This window comes from Carcharodon carcharias, chromosome 8 (assembly GCF_017639515.1).
Source record: "Carcharodon carcharias isolate sCarCar2 chromosome 8, sCarCar2.pri, whole genome shotgun sequence".
Taxonomy (NCBI): Eukaryota; Metazoa; Chordata; class Chondrichthyes; order Lamniformes; family Lamnidae; genus Carcharodon; species Carcharodon carcharias.
The window spans coordinates 121,747,874-121,768,635 of record NC_054474.1 but is presented as its reverse complement, the minus strand read 5'-3'; the positions used below and the strand labels follow the sequence as shown (position 1 = coordinate 121,768,635).

Here is a 20,762-nt window from a genome sequence, read left to right as displayed (position 1 = left end):
GAGAGACATGGATTGCTTTTACACTCAACAAGTGTTCCTGCCCTGCACACACAGCTATACCACAGATCAATGGGTGGAATTTGCTAAGCCCACCAATCTTCAACAATCTGACCAGTTAGTTTTTGGGGTCATCCACACTTTTAGGTCGGATACTAGGGCAGGAGATGGAAGTGTCTAAGGTTGGCAGAAAAAAAAGACAGAGCCTCAGGCACATGACTGCCCAAGTTATCAACAGATAGGCTATCAATTAATTTTCACTACAAACCCATGGACAACTAACAGCTACCTCAACTACACCTCACATCCTGCTTCCTGTAAGGACTCCATTCCGTTCTCGTTTCTCTCTCACTGACACATCAGTTCTGACGATGCTACTTTCCACACCAGTGCTTCCAATATGTCTTCCTTTAACCTCAAGTGGTGATTCCCACCCAGCACTGTTGACAAGGCTCTCCATGGTGTCCAATCCATTTCCTACGCTTCTGCCCTCACCTCCTTCCCCAAACACATCATCCAATGCTTTCTGATCAGCCTTCCTAAGGATCAGCCTTTCTTCCACAATACCATTGTCCACTCCTCAGTCACCTTTAACACCCCTTTCCTCCCTAATGGCACCTTTCCATGCAAGTGCAGGAATGGCAACACTTGTCCTTTCACCTCCTTTCTTCTCACTGTCCAACACTACAAACATTCCTTCCAAGTGAAATAGCCATTTACTTGTATTTCTTCCAATTTAATATGCTGGATTCACTGTTCACGATGTGCTCTCCTCTACGCTGGGAAGACCAAATGCAGGCTGGGTGGCTGCTTAATGGAACACCTCCATTCAGTCCATAAGCATGAGCTTCTTGTCGCTTGCCATTTCAATTCTCCACCTCGGTCCCACTCTGACCTTTCTGCCCTTGGGCCTGCTAAAATGTTCGATGAGGTTTAACGCAAGCTTCAGAAACGGCACTTCATTTTTGACTTGGCATGTAACTGCCTTCTGGACTCAACATGGAGTTCGACAACTCTAAATCCTAATCTCTGCCTCTGTCTTGTTCAGTATCAGGACTGACTATGCTGTAACACATTTCACATGGTCATCCTCACTTATGAAAAGTGCACAGTGTTTGTCTAAGAGAGCCAGTCTGTGGGTAAGCAGTGGCATTCAGGAACAGACAATGTCCTGTGACTGGGTACAGTAGGTATCACCTTATAGACCTTATCTAGGCCGTGGAGTTCCTGCCATAGGTGCGATATTGCAGGGACAAGGAATTCATCTTTGTTGTGTGTGTTTTTTCCCCTCATTTTTGTTTTGCTACATTGATCTTGTCTTGTTTTTTCCTTTGTCTCTTTATGTTGCATTCAGATGGTTGCTATGGAGCCATTCACACCTCATTTGGACACAAACTTTGTTTCTTTACTATACCCATTGTCACTCTCTTTGGCTGTTGCATCATGAATTTTTTTTGTTATTTAATCTCCTCTGCCCTTCACCCTATCACAGAACTCCCCCTTTTGTTCTTCCTGCCCCTTCCCCACCAGCTTAAAAAGCTTACATTTCTAGCTTTCCTCATTCCCGATGAAAGTTTATCTTTCATCTCTCCACAGATGCTGCCTGACCTGCTGAGTATTTTGAGCATTTTCTGTTTTATTGCAGGTTTCCAGCATCTGCAGCATTTTGCTTTTGGATTAGTAGTTACCAATCAACTCTTCCGATTCATCACTTTCAGACTGGGTAACAATTCCAAAGAACACAACCAACCATAAAAACCACATTTTTCAATGCTATGGTCCCACCCCTAACCAGCATCTCATCAGTCCAGTATTGCCAGTTCTTCAAAACTGCATTATCAGTTCAACATTCTTGGTAAGACATTACTTTCATCCACAAAAATCTTGCACTTCTGATGTTGAGCCAATTGTAACTAGCAGAAACTAAAACCCGGCCTGTAGAAATCAACTGTGCCACACTATTCACACTCTCACTCACATATAATTACATAATTCTACTAAACGAGCGTGACCTGTGGGTAGACTCTTGCGTTGGAAGATCATGGGTTCAATTCCCACTCCAGAAACTTGAGCATAAAAAAGCTTGGCTGACAATCCAGTGCAGCAGAGAGGGAGTGCTGCATGATCAGGGGTGCTGTTTTACCAATTAGACGTTAAACCAAGGCCATGTCTCTTATGCAGAAGATCCCACGGCACCATTTGAAGAGCAGGGAAGTCTCCCGTATCCTGGCTAATATTTATCCCTCAAGCAGCACCATTAAAACAGATTATCTGGTCATTATCACATTGCTATTTGTGGGATCTTGCTGCACACAAATTGGCTGCCATATTTTCTATATTATAAAAGTACTTCATTGGCTGTAAAGCACATTGAGACATCCTGAAGTTATGGAAGACATGATAGAAATGTAAGTCTCTCTTTCTTTGACTGGACTAGTGCTGATAAATTCATTAGATTGACTATGCTGTAACACATTTCATAAGGTCATCTTCACTTATGAAAAGTGCACAGTGTTTGTCTAAGAGAGTCAGTCCGTGGGTGAGCAGAGGTATTTGAGGAACAGACAATGTCCTGTGACTGAGTACAGTAGGTATTCCCTTATAGACCTTATCTAGACCATGGAGTTCCATGCCCGAGCTGTGATGTTACAGGGACAAGGAACTCATCTAAGTCAACTCTACTTATCCACAAAGCTTGCTAAAGATTCGTCATTCTAGATACGCTCTAGATATTGAATTTCTTTGCAAGTTCTGAGCAGCAACAGAGTTGACAAAATTGCACACCCGAATTTGATTTCAGGAAGAGAGAGACACACAAATACACTATTGTTGAAGCTCCTAGCAGCATGGTCCAATCCTGGAAACAGAGATAGTGACTGGCACCAGAGAGTTTAAAGTAGAAAATAATCCATTTCTGTAGCTCAGTGGAGTCATAGGTTAATACTAAACTCTTATTGAAAAATTCAGCAATCTATTTCCTATTGTGTTTATATATTTAACAATAAACCCTGAGTTATATGGAGTCTGATCCTGTCAGTGAAACATAAAGGACTGTTAAGCAAGTAACCAGAACTCCATCTGTTCCAGCAATGTCATACAAACAGCAACAAGCAGTTACTGAGTTTACTGATGTCCTCTATGAAGCATTGTTCAGCTCCCAGTGACGTCACTTCAAAAGTACCTCATTGGCTATAAGGCAGGAAAAACAGCAACCAATTAGCACACAGCTATTTCCCATAACAACTCCATAATGATGATCAGATCACCTACTTTAGTGACGTTGATTGAGGGATAAACATTGGTCAGGACACCTGGGAGAACCTCTCTGCTCTTCTTCAAAATGATGCTTTGGGATCTTTCATGTGCACTCGAGGGGCAGACAGGTCCTCTGTTTAACATCTCATTTGAAAGTCAGCACCTCCTTTTTCAATAATTCATCCTTGGCATATAGGATTACAAGAGTTACATCCGTAACAATTGTCGCAATCAGACTCAAGCTCTTATGTAATAAAAATAAAAAACTGCGGATGCTGGAAATCCAAAACAAAAACAGATACAGAAATACCTGGAAAAACTCATTAGGTCTGGCAGCATCGGCGGAGAAGAGTACAGTTGACAAGAGTATATGAGAGTCCTCATGACCCTTCAACAGAACTAAGTAAAATTAGGAAAGAGGTGAAATATAAGCTGGTTTGAGTGGGGTGGGGGGGTTGGGACAAGCAACCAGTGATAGGAGGAGATAACCAAACTTTTGCCTGTGACAGCTCTTAATTAGCACATTCCTTTAGATAATATCACCACCTTCAACACCTCTTTGTTCTTTTGTCTGTGACAGCACTCCCGCACATCCACCCTCACGCCATCTCCTCCTCCCAGAAACATGATAGGGTCGCCCTTGTTCTCACTTATCACCCCACCAGCCTCCGCATTCGAAGGATCATTCTCCGCTATTTCCACCAGCTCCAGCATGATGCCACCACCAAACACATCTTCCCTTCACTCCCCTGGCAGCATTCCACAGGGATTGTTCCCTCTGGGACACCCTGGTCCACTCCTCCATCACCCCCTACTCCTCCTCCCATGGCACCTCCCTATGCAAATGCAGAAGATGCAACACCTGCTCCTTCACTTCCTCTCTCCTCACGGTCCAAGGGCCCAAACACTCCTTTCAAGTGAAGCAGCGTTTCACTTGCACTTCCCCCAACTTAGTCTACTGCATTTGTTGCTGCCAATGTGGTTTTCTCAACATTGGAGAGACCAAATGCAGACCGGGTGACTGCTTTGCAGAACACCTTCGGTCTGTCCGTAAGAATGACCCAGACCTCCCTGTTGCTTGCCATTTCAACACTCCACCCTGCTCTCCTGCCCACATTTCTGTCCTTGGCTTGCTGCATTGTTCCAGTGAAGCCCAACGCAAACTAGAGGAACAGCACCTCATCTTTTGACTAGGCACTTTACAGCCTTCCGGACTGAATATTGAGTTCAACAATTTTAGATCTTGAACTATCTCCTCCATCCCTATCCCCTTCCCGTTTCTTCCCCCTCCTTTTTGTTTTTTACAATAATTTATATAGATTTTTTCTTTTCCCACCTATTTCCACTAATTTTAAATGTATTTCCACCATTGTTTATTTCTACCTTTTAGTATTCCCCCACCCCTACTAGAGCTATCTGTACCTTATCTGTCCTGTCTTATACTCTTAATTAGCACATTCCTTTAGATAATATCACCACCTTCAACACCTCTTTGTTCTTTTGTCGGTGACAGCTTTTGGTTAACTCCTCCTATCACTGGCTGCTTGTCCCAAAAAACCCCCCTGCCCTTGAACCAGCTTATATTTCATCCCTTTCCTAATTTTATTTAGTTCTGTTGAAGGGTCATGAGGACTCGAAATGTCAACTTTGTTCTTCTCCGCTCATGCTGCCAGACCTGCTGGGTTTTTCCAGGTATTTCTGTTTCTGTTTTTGTCAAGCTCTTATGTGCTTCAAGTTAATTAGTGTTACTAATGCTTCCTGTGTTTATTTTTCTTCCATTGTTTTATTTTCTTTTACGATAGGCCTAATTAATCCTACGATGATTACAATATACTCAGCAGCTACTACACGTGTGCTTTCAACTCCAACTCTAACTCCACACTGATGGCTGAAATAGCCTGTGCTACTCTCCTATTGGTTACTGCAGGTCATGTGATCTTTCCTAACAGATATTATTCTTAAAGGTACATTACACACTAAATAAAACCAAGTACTAGACCCATAGAATTATCACAGACTCTAGAGAAGATATAGACTCTGAGCAATGGTTCAATGACACCAAGTCACGGTAAGCTACTCCTGAGCTCGTAAATAAGTTGGGCCAATGTAAGAAAAAGTTTTAAATCAGCGCAAAATCTCTTTTCATATTTGTTGTTGGGATGTGGGCTTCACTGGCTGGACCAGCATTTATTGTCCATCCCTAATTGCCCTTGAGAAGCTGGTGGTGAGCTGCCTTCTTGAACCGCTGCAGTCCCTGTGGTGTAGATATACCCATAGTGCTGTTAGGGAGGGAGTTCCCAGATTTTGACTCAGTGACAGTGAAGGAACAGCGATATATTTCCAAGTCAGGATAATGTGTGGCTTGGAAGGGAACTTCCAGGTGGTGGTGGTGCTACCATGTGCCTGCTGCCCTTGTCCTTCTAGGACAGTCTTGTCAAATATCCTCGCCACTCACAACGTGGCAAATCAACCACAGACATGTGGTGCATTGGTGCTCTTCATCAGGCGAGGCAGATTGTAAATTATATTGACCCTGTGGCAGCCCATTTGACTGAGGACGCGGTTCCAGACTGACACTTTTGATGTGGCCACAGAGTGCAAAATCCTGTATCCTTGCTCCATTAGGGTGTGTGATCAAGAAGCCTCCATTGAAGGAAGTGAAAGCATGTTGAAATATTTGAATTGTTAGGCCACACTGGATGCTGTGTAACGATTTGTTACACCTAAAGATATCCTATGACGGAGCAGCTGTCACAGTGCAATGCACTATTGTTCACCTTTACCCCTGTCCCTCAATTCCAGTTCATCTCTGGGAGATTGTTACATACAGTGTGTATCACAAACCAACCCGATCACAAGTTTGGCAAACTACTATTGGACAACACTATTCTGGGTGGAAGAAGTTGTGGGTTTGGAAGGTGATATCTAAGGAGCCTTGGTGAGTTCCTGCAGTGCATCTTGTAGATAGTACACACTGCTGCTACTACTGTGCATCGGTGCTGGGAGCCAATGTTTGTGGGTGCGGTGCCAATCAAGCAGGGCTGCTTTGTCCTGGACAGTGTCAAGCTTCTTGAGTGTTGTGGGAGCTGCACTCAGCCAGGCAAGTGGGGAGCATTCCATGACACTCCTGACTTGTGCCTTGTGCATGACTGACAGGCTTTGGGGAGTCGGGATTCCCTGACTTTATACCTGTGGTACTGTCATTTAACATCGCAATGTTAGAAATTGGGAAAAGTTGTGCTTTCACCAGGGCAACAATGAGACAGAAGGCAGAAAACAGTGTTTCTTAAAGCGCTGGGACCTGATGGGTGATAGGTGGTTACGTTACTGGTACAGTAATCCAGAGGCTGAGATAATAACCCAGAAACATGAATTCAAATTGGGAGCTGGGGAATTTAAATTCAATTAATCAAACACACTTGAAATAAAAAGCTAGAACCATTAATGGTGATGATGAAACTACCGGATTGCTATAGAAACCCATCTGGTTCACTAATATCCTTTAGGGAAGGAAATCTACCGTCCTTACCCAGTCTGGCTTACATGTGACGTTAGTCCCAGGGCAACGTGGTTAATTCTTAACTCAGAAATAGCCTGACAAGCCACTCAGTTGTATTCAAGAAGGGAGCTCACCACCACCTTCTTTAGGGCAATAAGTGCTGGTCCTGCCAGAAATGCCCACATCCTATAAATGAATTTTTAAAAAGTTTGAAAGTAGATTTTTTAAATTGTAGCAAACCAAAGAACAGCAGCCTAGAACCATTAAGGCTGAAGTTTGAGATTTTTTATATCTATAAATGGGGCAAATCATAGCCATGACTTGAAATGTCTCAGGATCACTGCAAAACTTTCCTTGATAATTAAATTCATTCCTACAAGTTTATAAATCGCAGAATGCATTATACCACCAGAAAATACACAGTTAACAAGAATAAAAGGAATTGGAGATGGGCAAAGTTACAACTCCAGATTAAGTATTATTTTTTAATGAATTTTGACTATCCATATCTCAAACTTAATTCATCTCTTACTGCTATACTCCCCAATCACCAGGAATTTAAGATCAGGTTTCAGAAGTGATTGAATATTTACACATTGCTAAGTTCCAGGGCTGAATGTAAAGGCATCATGCTGTGCTTTTTAAAAAATAATAAAAGTTTCACGGCTCAAATTGGGCTGTTTTAGGCCAACAATTGGCTTATTTCTATGGACAACAGAAGATTATACTCAAATATCTCAGCCTGATGTCAAGATGGAGTAAAGATTAGCCTGTCAAAGGCACAGACTTAACCCAGGGTCCTTTCCCATACCATGATGGTTAGCTGCACAGACAACGCCAAACACTCATGCTTCTGCTGTCAATCAACTCAGCCTGGACATAGAGCCATCAAGTCATTTCTGGCATGGAAGAGGCCATTCAGCCCATCAAGTCCATGCTAGCTCTCTGTAGAGCAATCAGATCATCCCCATGCTCCTGCTCTATCCTCATAACTCTGCAAGTTTATTTCCTTCAGGTGCCAATTCAATTTTCTTTTGAAATCACTGACCGTTTCTGTATTCACCAACCCCATAGGCAACGAGTTACAGGTCATTCCAACTCACATTGTAAAAACATTCATCTTCACATCCCCCTTGCCTCTCTTAACCAAACTCTTAAATCTGTGCCCCCTTAGTTTATGTACCATCAACTAATGGGAAGGATAATTTCTTGTTTACCTTATTCAAACCTCTACCACCTCTATCAAATCTCCCCTCCATCTCCTTTTCATTGCTGGTTTGAAAATATATATCGAGCCAGCAACACACAGTTGTATAATGGTCTCTCTGAACTCAGAATATGGCCTACACATGACCATGTGTGTCAGAGGGGTTCACCTAAATGCAGAAAACAACTGATGACTGACATGCATAATATTTTGTTTTTAAAAAGCCTGAGAAGGGCTCAATAAACTTGAGTAAAATGTAACGATGGATTGGACCAAGCTGCCAGTGATTTTTTAATCTATGCTTTTATTTTGTTTACTGGGCAGTTAAGTTCCACCAGGGCTCATGAGCAAGATGAATTAGTAATGTTGTGCAGATACATAACCTTATAAGACACGAGGAGGCTACTGAGTGCAAGAGGTAAAAATAAGAAAATTGTCTAAAACCAGCACACTTGGGCGATAATGGTGAACTTTATGATAAACAGAGCCATGGGGTCAAGAAAAAGGACATGAACGCAAGAAATAAAAATACATCAGCTGGAAACAGCCAGGAATCAATGTAAAATCTCTGCATTGTCAGGAAATGGTGAAAATAGTTCATTAATACCTTTCTCTTGAAGATGATTGCCTGACTTGCCTGTACTGAATAATGAGAGGAACCTATTTTATAACCTGACCACTACCTGAAATTTTGGAGCCATGCAAGGGGGAAGTAAGCAAAAGGCAATGGCTTAGTGGTATTGTCACTGGGCTAGTATTCCAGAGACCAAGGGTAATGCACTGGGGACCTTGGTTCAAATCCCACCATGGCAGATGGTGAAATTTGAATTCAATAAAAATCTGGAATTAGAAGTCTGATGATGACCACGAATTGGCCATTGCCGATTATCAGAAAAAGACCATCTGGTTCACTAATGTCCTTGAGGGGAGGAAATCTGCTGTCCTTACCTGGTCTGGCCTACATGTGACTCCAGACCCATAGTAATGCGGCTGACTCTTAAAAGTGTCCTCTGGACAATTTGAGATGGACATTAAATGCTGGCCAAGCAACACCCATATCCCTATGAACGAATTTTTAAAAAAAAGCGGGGATGGCCCGTATTTGAAGTATGACGACGATGTGCTGAAGAATGGGTCTCAGATCTGCTCAGAGATGTTGACAATGTCCCGTCTAATGTTCTATCCATTTAAGTGCATGGCCCGTTTAATTCCTCTTAAGGCTGACTTGTGCACGGTCTGTGCGGGAACTGAAAGGTTACTGTGTGGCTGCACAGCTCAGAGGAAACACTAGTTGACAACGTGACATGAAATTGTTCACACAGCTCAGTAGATTGAGAACGTACATTGTATGTTTAGAGGTTGAAAGTTTTTATTTCAGGTACCGAAATACACACCATCAAAAACACAACTTGTTTCATTTAGTTAGCTGTGAAATAAGTATAGAGTTAAACACAACAGTGGCTTAAAAGGTCTGGGAATTAAAATCAAGGTGGATATCAAATTCAAAATTCCAAAATTCAGAATGGGTTCCCTTGACTTAATGCTGAAATTGGGCTAATTGAGGGCTATAGGAAGAAATAATATTTATTCAGAATTATCCAACAGAAAAGGAGAACTGGGGGATCTTCAAAATTCACAGATAATATCTCTGTAACATAAGATAAGAAAGAGGAAGAGTAGGTTACTCACTTAACCTATCTATAGCTCTTTGCAGACTCTTTATATCCTCCTCACAACTTGCTTTCCTACCTATCACTGTATTGTAGCAAATTTGGATACAATACACTCAGTCCCTTCATCCAAGTCATTTATAAAGACCATGAATAGTTGAGGTTCCAGCACTGATCCGTGATACTGCACTAGTTACAGCCTACTGACCTGAAAATGACCCATTTTTTTCTGACTCTGTTTCCTGTCATTTAGCCAATCCTCTTTCCATGCTACTATATCACCCTCAATACCATGAGCTCTTGTGTAGTAACCTTTTATATGGCAGCTTATCAAATGCCTTCTGGAAATCCGAATACAACACATCTACTGGGTCCCCTTTATTCACCCTGCTTGTTACATCCTCAAAGAACTCTAATAAATTTGTCAAACATGCAGTATTTGGAGAAAGCTTAGTTTCTATACAATGTATTATGATTTTTCTTCATGTTATGATGTGTAATATTATCCAAATAAAAATTGCCTGCAGTGCAAATGACACCAGATATGCTTGTGAAATCACCCTTAATCTCCCTCATACTATTGTCAAAAGGTCAGTGTGTCCTCACTTTCCTTCTCAAGAAGTTGTGGGGAACAGTGAGGTGAAGGTAGGGAAAAAAATGCCTATTTCTTACGCCACCACGAGACACTCAGGTGTTTAGTGATAGTCAGTCTCCTGACACTCTCCAGAACACCCAGATCCCACTTCTAGGTCAATGCCTTCCCAAACATCCTTCATTTCTGCTCATTGCTTTGTTCATTGGTCAATATTCTTGTTCCCAATGATGTGTCCCTTGAATCGACAGTGAGACAGGTAACTGAAAATGGGAGCAATCATTCATGGCTGCATTGCCTTGTTAGAAAGGGACATTATTTTAACAACCCCTTTCCTGAACTCTCAGCTGACAGGATCCAGTTTAAATGTGGAGCAACTGAATTAGACAAGATTTATTTCAACAGCAATTTGAATTTGTACAACACCTTTAATGTGGGAAACATCCCAATAAGGCACTTCACAGTGTTGCTCTTTGTCCTGACTACATTCCCGAGTTCATGGAAGAAATATTAGAGCGGGCAACTAAAAGCTTGTTCAAAGAGAGTGGATTTAAGAGGACTCCAGAGACAGAGAGGTTAAGGGAAAGGATCTAAGAGCTCAGGATTTGATGAGGGCCGCACAGGCCCAGTATGGGAGACAACAAGGTACTGGGAACTATGGTATTAATTACAGAGGGCAGGGTACGATTGAGTGGGTTGATAGCTGCAGAAATGCAGTGGTGAATAGAGGGCCAGGTGGTTAGGGATCTGAAAGTACCTTTATCAGTAACTTGGGGGGAGTTTCTATTCCAAGGGCAGCACAGAATTGCTGGGCTGGGGGGGGGCGATGGGGAGACAGAGGTGGGAAAGAGGAATATGGGTGTAGAGTGATACAGGAAGCAGAGTTGGCCTGGTAAGTGATTTAGATGATGGCAATAGAGAGGCTGTATAATATGGTAAAGTTAACAGGGTAGCAGTGAATATGGGGAAGGCAAGTTTATATGGAGGGAGAGCTTATGGGAGGGTGGTGAGTTGAGATGAACGCTGAAATCATCAAGGGTGGTTCAGAGGCTGAGGGGAGAAAGCAGCTGGAGATATCTCAATGAGAAATCTAGCATGAAGATTGGTTGGCTATCAAAGCACACTGTTAGCTTTCTGATGTTGAAAATAACATTATCAGATGTGCTATGCCTTGATTGTAGTTCCCTTCATTTTCCTGGCATTAAATACAATGCACTTTTAATATCTACAACACAAGAACAGGGATGCTATCATGCTACCTTCCTACGTTAACACAGAGTCTGATCATACAGCTCTAATATACAGCAGTAGCAACTTCAGCTGCTGATTCAAGACTAGCACATCAGGCTGATGGGTCAGCAATTATCTCTCCCTCCCTCCCACCCTCCCCCATTTATTCATTCAAAATGCATTTCTGAGATACCTGGTTCAGCATTGATCAATATGCCAGCAACAGGCCACATGGTTAAGGAAGAATAATTGCAGATAATTATTGTTAATAATTAATAATTATAATTGTAGATAATTGCAGTTCTGATGAGAAATTTAAAAATGAGCAATAGCTCCACTACCATTGGGCCTGTGATCTCAATACTCTAAATCAGACAGTGAACTTTAACCATTTTGTGCGTTAGTTGGTAAAGCAGAAAACGAGTGTTTATTGATGGGTGAATGTTTTATTTCCTTGATTAGTGAATGGTAGTAACTGTTTGTTTAAAGATACAGGCTTGAGGTACATTTATCCATATCGTGTGAGTGAGGTGTTTGCTATAACACTGCTATACGTGGCTTAAAGATAGTCATCGTTACACCTACAGCCTGTCAGTAATTTCAGTTGGACACTGATCTAGGTTCACTCCATAGACTCGAGGGCCACATTTCATGCAGTTATCAGTTGAAGGAGTCTATGGGCATGTTCAAAGAACATCATGTGTCAAGCCGCTGGTAAATACAATGCTGGTATCACACTGGCAGCTCTGCTTTGCCAACTCTTCCCCCCTTTTTTTCCTAAGTGACGATTCTTGTCGGGTCCTCTCTGGTGTCTTGAACAATGTTTCTGTGGGCCTGGACAGTGATTGTCGGCTGGTTATTTTGGTTATTTGACTCGGGGCTTGGGGAAAGAATGACACAACCAAATTTCACAGCCTTCACTCCCATGCACAATTTTATTTTTAAAAACCCGTTCTTGGGATGTGGGCATTACTGGCTAGGTCAGCATTTATTGCCCATCTCTAATTGCCCTTGTTTAGAGGGCATTTAATGGTCAACCACATTGCTGTGGGTCTAGAGTCACATGTAGGCCAGTCAAGGTAAGGACAGCATATTTCCTTCCCTAAGGACATTAGTGAACCAGATGGGTTTTTACAACAATCGACAATGGCTTCAAGTTCACAATGGCAATCGAGAGGCTGTACAATATGGTAAAGTTGACAGGGTAGCAGTGAATATGGGGAAGACAAGTTTATATGGAGGGAGAGCTAATGGAAGGACAGTGAATTGAGATGAACGCTGAAATCATCAAGGGTGGTTCAGAGGATGAGGGGAGAAAGCAGTTGGAGATATCTCAATGAAAAATCTAGTATGAAGATTTAGTTGGCTATCAAAGCACACTATTTCCTTTCTGATTTTGAAAATAACATTATCAGATGTGCTACACCTTGAGTGTAGTTCCCTTCATTATCCAGGCACTAAATACAATGCATTTTTAACATCCACAACACAAGAACAGGGAAGCTATCATGCTACATCCTATGTTAACATAGAGTCTGAACATATGGCTCTAATATACAGCAGCTGGAGGCCTGTCCTTATCCTTCTGTAGCTGCTTTACATCTTCCTTACAATACATATTCCCACCTAGCTTTGTATCATCCGCGAACTTGGAAATATTACATTTGATCCCCACATCCAAATCATTGATATATATTGTGAGCAGCTGCAGCCAAAATACTGATCCTTGCTGTACCTCACTAGTCACAGTCTGCCAACACGAGAACGACCCCTTTATTCCTACTCTCTGTTTTCTTCATGTGAGCCAATCCTTAATCCATGTCAGTATATTACCTCCTATCCCATGTGCTTTTATTTTGTTGGTCAACCTCCTGTGGGGGACTTTATCTAAAGTCTTCTGAAAATCCCAGTACACTATGTCCATCAACTCTCCTTTATCAACTTTGTTAGTTACATCCTCAAAAAACTCCAAGAAGTTTGTCAAACCATGATTTCCCATTCGGAAATCCATGCTGACTATGCCCAATCAGATCATGATTATCCAAGTGTCCATTCATCACATCCTTTATAATAGATTCTAGCATTTTCCCCACTACTGATGTAAGTCTAAAAGGTCTGTAGTTCCAAGTTTTCTCTCTCGCTCCCTTCTCAAATAGTGAGGTGACATTTGCTACCTTCCAATCTTCAGGAACCATTCCAGATCTATAGAATTTTGGAAAATGATCACCAATGCATCCACAATCTCCATAGCTACCTCTTTCAACACTCTGGGATGCAGAATATCAGGTTCCGGGACTTATTAACTTCCAATCCCATTAGTTTCCCCAATACAACCTTTTTACTTATACTAATTTCCTTCAATTCCTCATTCTCCCTAGGCCCTTGGATCTCTAAATCTGGGAAATTTATTGTATCGTCCTCAGTGAAAGCAGACATAAAGTAATCATTTAGCTCCTCTGCCATTTCTTTATTCCCCATTATGAATTCTCCTGACTCTGCCTGTAATGGACCCACGCTTGCCTTAGCCAACTGCTTCGTTTTTACATGCCTATGGAAGCTTTTACAGTCCATTTTTATGTTTTTTGCTAGATTGCATTCATATTCTATTCTCCCTCTCTTTGCCAGTTTCTTGGTCTTCCTTTGCTGTATTCTAAAAACCTCCCAATCCTCAGGTTTACTACTGCTTATGGCAAGTTTATATGCCTTTTCTTTTAACCTTATACAATCCTTAACCGGCTTTGTTAGCCATGGCTGACTGACTTTTTTGGGGTGTTTGCACCTTGAAGGAATGTATAGGTGCCGTAAGCTATGTAATTGTTCTTTGAAGACTATCCATTGCCTGAGCACAGTCATACCTTTTAATGTATTTTCCCAATCCACCTCAGCCAATTTGTCCTTTATATCTTCACAGTTTCCTTTATTCAACTTTAACACACTTGCTTCAGAATGAACTATCTCACTTTCAAACAATGTAAAATTCTATCATATTGTGGTCACTCATCCCTAAAGGTTCTTTTACAGCAAGATTAATAATTATCCCTTTTTCATTATATAATACCAGATCTAAAATAGCCTATCCTCCAGTCAGCTGCTCAACATACTGCTCCAGAAAGCCATCCCTAACACATTCCAGATACTGATCTTCCACAGCATTAGTGCTAAGTGGTTTACCCAGTCTATATGCAGATTGAAGTCACCCATGATTACTGTATTGCCTATGCTACATGCTTCTCTCATCTCCTGATTAATAAATACCATGCCCCACATTACCACTACTGTTTGGTGGCCGATAAACAACTCCAACCAATGTCTGCTGCCCTTTGCTGTTTCTTAGCTCCACCCAAACAGATTCCACACATTGTTCTTCCAATCTGAGATCCTCCCTTACTAATGCACTGATCCCAGCCCTTATTATCAGAGCAAACCCACCTCCTTTCCCTTCTTGTCTGTCCTTCCTAAACGTCGGATATCCTTGAATATTCAGTTCCCAGTCTTGGGCACCACGCAGCCATTTTTCCGTAATGGCAATTATATCACACCCATTTACTTCTTTTTGTGCCTTTACATCATCTACCTTATTGTGAATGCTACACGCATTCAGGTAGTGTGTCTTTGGCATCTTGCCTTTTAGGGTAACTTTAACATCATTCTGCATTCGAAGCGTACTCAATGTTCTGCTTCATTCTCCTGCCTTCTAGTCTCACTACTACTTCCTGTTACCAACTTTACTTTCTTCCAATTTGGGCCACAGGTTCCCACCCCCCTCACAAGTTAGTTTAAACCCACCCCAACAGCACTCGCAAATCTCCCTGCGAGTATATCAGTTTCAGTCCAGTTAAGATGTAAGCCGTCCAGCTGGTACAGGTCCCACCAGCCCCAGAACCAGTCCCAATGCCTCAGAAATCTGATGCCCTCCTTCCTACACCAGTTCTCCAGCCCTGTATTTAATCAGTCTATCCTCCTATTCCTATGCTCACAAGCACGTGGCACTGGGAGTAATCCTGAGACTACTGCTTGAGGTCCTGCTTTTTAATTTCCTTCCTAACTCCCTGAAATCTGCTTTCAGGACCTCATCCCTCTTCCAACCTCTGTCATTGGTACCAATGTGGACCACGACTTCTGGTTGATTCCCCCGCCCCTTTGTTGAAGGATGTCCTATAGCTGCCCCATGACATCATTGGCCTTGGCACCAGGGAAGCAACACATCATCCTGGAGTCACATTTACTGCCGCAGAAACACCTGTCTGATCCCCTAAGGAATCCCCTATCACTATTTCCATTCCATTCTTCTTCCTCCCCCTCCGTACAGCTGAGCCAACTGTGGTTCTACAGGCTTGGCTCTGGCTGCACTCCCGAGGAACCATCACCCTCATCAGCATCCAAAATGGAAAACCGATTAGCAAGCAGAATAGACTCAGGGGTTCCTGCACTACCTGCCTGGTTCTCAGACTGCCTGGCAGTCACCCCCTCCCTCTTTCGCTTTCTGCTTCTGACCTGCGGTGTGCCCACTTCAACCCCAATCCCAAACCCCAACCCAATCCCTGCATGAGTGCCAACTCCTGCAGATGCTGTCACTTATTTGCAGCAAGTGAACCGTTATTGGGCACAATACAGAATTCTGATAGTTTATATCAATATCTGTGTAGATTAAACCTAAAACAGCCAAAATGATGCTCACATACAGGAGATTGAAAGAAACAGTTTAGCAACAAGCCAAAGTGATGATAAAGAGATGAGAAACATATGCGTGTCCTATACCCACAAGCCCAGGATTAGCCACTGGCTTCTGGTTAGTACTGATGCTCACTGCAGCTTTTTCTAATCTGGTCTCCAGTACATTTGCCGTAAATTTGGCAATATTGTTCCATCACCAATATCGGCACTGCAGGAAATTCTTGGGCAAAGTACAGCAAGGGGACAGTGCCCCTTTAGGGCAGCTTCCTGCTCAATCTCAGTGAATAGTATTGTATACAGCTTTTTACAGACATAGACAAGCTGTGGCATTTACAATCTCCCAAATCTGTGCAGCTCACGCAGATTAACACTTGACACCACTTGGGTCATGACTGCTGAAATTGTACGCGGTAATTACTGATACGCTGTCCAACAACACAGGCTCAATACTCCCCAGTAATCCCAGCCACTGTGGCTGTGTACCAGATTCTGATCACTGTGGTTACAGATACCACCCCTTAATGTAACAAAACTCGTAGATTAAATTGACCATGGCAAGTTGCTCATTAACAAATGCCCCCAGACCTGCATACCTTATAAACCCAACCCCAGCACCCACAAAACCCCACTCCCATAAACACTGCCTGTGTCAAGACACCCTTAAATCATTCCGCGAGCACCCCCACACAACCCTCCCACAGCCCCCATACACACCCCTGCCCCTCGCAACCCCCCAACACGCACACACACACCCCTGCCCCCTGCAACCCTCCACAACACCCCCACACACACCCCTGCCCCCTGCAACCCCCCACACACACTCCTGCCCCACGCAACCCTCCACAACCCCCCCACACACCCCTGCCCCCAGCAACCCCCCCCCACACACCTGCCCCCAGTAACCCCCCCCCCACACACACCCCTGTCCCCCCCAACACCCCCCTACACACATCCCTGCCCCCAGCAACACCCCCACAACCCCCAGCAACCCCCCAAACACACATCCACACACAAATACACACAAATACACCCAGCAACCGCCCCCCCCGCCCCGCCCCCGTCTCTGGTTCTTTCTTACCGAAGATGGTGATGTTCTTCACCTGTCCCTCTCGGAGTTGCTGAGAGTCCAGGAGCCGGTACCATCCATTCGGATAGACGGGGGGCAGGTCGCCTCTTTTCCGCCTCCTCCTGACTTCAGCGGCCGCCTGTCGCTTGCTGGTGCCGGGTTCCGGGATGTACCCGACCCGGTGAGAGGCTCGGAGATGCTGCAGGGGGGCGAACAGGAGGCGGTAGAGGAAAAGCAGAGAGAGGAGCAGGACAACCAACCCGAGTGCCAGCTCCAGGTTGCCCTGCAGCGGCAGCAGCCGCAGCCACAGCCCGGCAGCCAGCAACCCGAGGCCGGCAGCGGGCAGCCAGCAGCTCCCAGCCTCCAGCTCCATGTCCCCGGCGAGTCCCCTCTCTCGATCCCGGCCGCTCACACCTGAGTCCCGGCTCCGGACCCGCCCCTCATACCTGGAGCAATACGTCACAACTCCACAGGTACCTGTCCACCTGAGAGCAACACACCTGCAGGGGGAGACCAACCTGGAGTGAAGGGGGCAGAAAATCAAACTGCAGTGGGGCAATTAAATCAACCTGAAATGAGGGGGCAATAAAACCAACCTGGAGTGAGGGGGTAATAAAATGAACGTGGAGTGAGGGGGCAGTAAAATGAACGTGGAGTGAGGGGGCAATACAATCAAACTGGACTGAGGGGGTAATAAAATCAAACTGGAGTGAGGGGGCAATAAAACCAAACTGGACTGAGGGGGTAATAAAACCAAACTGGAGTGAGTGGGATAGACTGGATCTGCAGCAGGTGGTGAGAGAACCAACAAGAGGGAAAAATATACTTGACCTCAACCTCACCAACCTGCCTGCCGCAGATGCATCTGTCCATGACAGTATCGGTAGGAGTGACCACCACACACTCATTGTGGAGATGAAGTCCTGCCTTCACATTGAGGATACCCTCCATCGTGTTGTGTGGCACTACCACTGTACTAAATGGGATGGATTTTGAACAGATCTAACAACTCAAGACTAGGCATCCATGAGGCGCTGTGGGCCATCAGCAGCAGCAGAATTGTACTCAAACACAATCTGTAACCACATGGCCTGGCATATCCCCCTCTCTACCATTACCATCAAGCCAGGGGATCAACCCTGGTTCAATGAAGAGTGCTGGAGGGCATGCCAGGAGCAGCGCCAGACATACCTAAAAATGAGGTGTCATCCTGGTGAAGCTGCAACTCAGGACTACTTCAGTGCCAAACAGCATAAGCAGCAAAGGATAGACAGAGCTAAACGATCCCACAACCAACGGATCAGATCTAAGCTCTGCAGTCCTGTCACATCCTGTCTTGAACAGTGGTGGACAATTAAACAACTCACTGGAGGAGGAGGCTCCACAAATATCCCCATCCTCAGTGATGGAGGAGCCCAGCACAGCAGTGTAAAAGATAATATCAAAATACTGCAGATGCTGGAAATCTGAAACAAAGACAGAAAGTGCTGGAAAAACTCAGCAGGTCTAACAGCATCTGTAGAGAGAAAAAAAACAGTTAATTTTTCGAGTCTTTATGACTCTTCTTCAGAAGAAAAGATAAAGTTGAAGCATTCGCTACAATCTTCAGACAGAAGTGCCGAGTGGATGATCCATCTTGGCCTCCTCCGGAGGTCCCCAGCATTACACATGGCAATCTTCAGCCAATTTGATTCACTCGATGTGATATCTAGACATGGCTGAAGGCACTGGATACTGCAAAGGCTATGGGTTCTGACAATATTCCAGCAATAGTACTGAAGACTTACCATGGCCCTAGCCAAGCTGTTCCAGTACAGCTACAACACTGGCATCTACCTGGCTATGTGGAAAATTGCCCAGGTATGTCCTGTACACAGAAAGCAGGACACATCCAACCTAGACAATTACTGCCCCATCAGTCTTCACTCGATCATCAGTAAAGTAATGGAAGGGGTCATCAACAGTGCTATCAAGTGGCACTTGCTTAGCAATAACCTGTTCACTGATGCTCAGTTTGGATTCTGCCAGGGCCACTCAGCTCCTGACCTCATTGCAGCCTTGGTTCAAACATGGACAAAAGAGCTGAACTCCCAAGGTGAGGTGAGAGTGATTGCCCTTGACATCAAGGCAGTATTTGACCAGGTGTAGCATCAAGGAACCCTAGCAAAACTGGGGTCAATGAGAATCAGGGGGAAAACTCTCTGCTGGTTGGAGTCATACCTAGTTCAAAGGAAGATGGTTGTGGTTGTTAGAGGTCAGTCATCTCAGCTTCAGGACATCACTGCAGGAATTCCTCAGGGTAGTGTCCCCGGCCCAACCATCTTCAGCTGCTTCATCAATGGCCTTCCATCATAAGGTCAGAAGTGGGGATTTTGGCTGATGATTGTACAATGTTCAGCACCATTCACGACTGCTCAGATACTGAAGCAGTCCATGTTCAAATGCAGCAAGACCTGGACAATACCCAGGCTTGGGCTGACAAGTGGCAAGTAACATTCGTGCCACACAAGTGTCAAGCAATGACCACCTTGAACAAGGGAGAATTCAACCATTGTCCTTTGATGTTCAATGGCATTACCATCACTAAATCCCTCATTATCAACATCCTGGGGTTACCATTGACCAGAAACTGAATTGGACTAGCCATACAAGTACTGTGGCTATAAGAGCAGGTCAGAGGCTAGGAATCCTGCAGTGAGTAACTCACCTCCTGACTCCTCAAAGCCTGTCTGCCATTTACAAGTCACAAGTCAGGAGTGTGATGGAATACCCTCAACTTGCCTAGATGAATGCAGCTCCCACAACACTCAAAAAGCTCGACACCATCCAAGACAAGCTTGATTGGCATCACATCCACAAACATTCACTCCCTCCACCACCGATGCACAGTAGCAGCAGTGTGTACCATCTACAAGATGCACTGCAGGAATTCACCAAGGCTTCTTAGACAGCACCTTCCAAACCCACAACCACTGCCTTCTAGAAGGACAAGGGCAGCAGATAGATGGGAACACCACCAACTGGAAATTCCCCTCCAAGTCACTCACCATCCTGACTTGGAAATATTTCACTGTTCCTTCACTGTCACTGGGTCAAAATCCTGGAACTCCCTCCCTAACAGCACTGTGCGTGTACTTACACCACATGGACTGCAGCAGCTCAAGAAGGCAGCTCACCACTACCTTCTCAAAGGCAATTAGGAATGGGCAATAAATGCTGGCCCAGCCAGCGAAGCCCACATGCCGTGAATCATAAAAGAAAAATAAAAGCCGTATTTGAGTGAGGGGGCAATAAAATCAACCTGGAGGGCAGAATTTTCCATTCCATGCCTTAGTCTGGTGGTGGGGCAGGAAGGGGATGAGTTTCCTGCTGTGTTGGATGGTGGGAATGCATGCTTTATCGCCCAACCCTGGCCTCCTTAATTATGCAGTTGAGGGTTTGCAGACATTCTGTGCGGTGGGATGGGCAGGATGGTGTGTGTCGCGCTGTCATATCCAGCTGCCATATTTAAAAGACACCAGAACACCAACCTACCCACTGTTCAAGGAGATGGCCGCTGAGCACAGAGAGCT

The 20,762-nt window shown here is 44.2% G+C and overlaps 1 protein-coding gene across 1 annotated transcript in view; it reads right to left on the bottom strand.

Moving 5' to 3' along the window:
- The window catches only part of zgc:92275 (cholesterol 7-desaturase nvd), a 79,061-nt gene extending 61,498 nt beyond the window's left edge, over positions 1–17,563 (bottom strand). The window contains exon 1 of the mRNA XM_041194438.1: positions 17,203–17,563. Coding sequence (XP_041050372.1) covers positions 17,203–17,563 — 361 coding nt within the window. The remainder of the gene's footprint in view (positions 1–17,202) is intronic.
- Between the last annotated feature and the right edge of the window lie 3,199 nt (positions 17,564–20,762).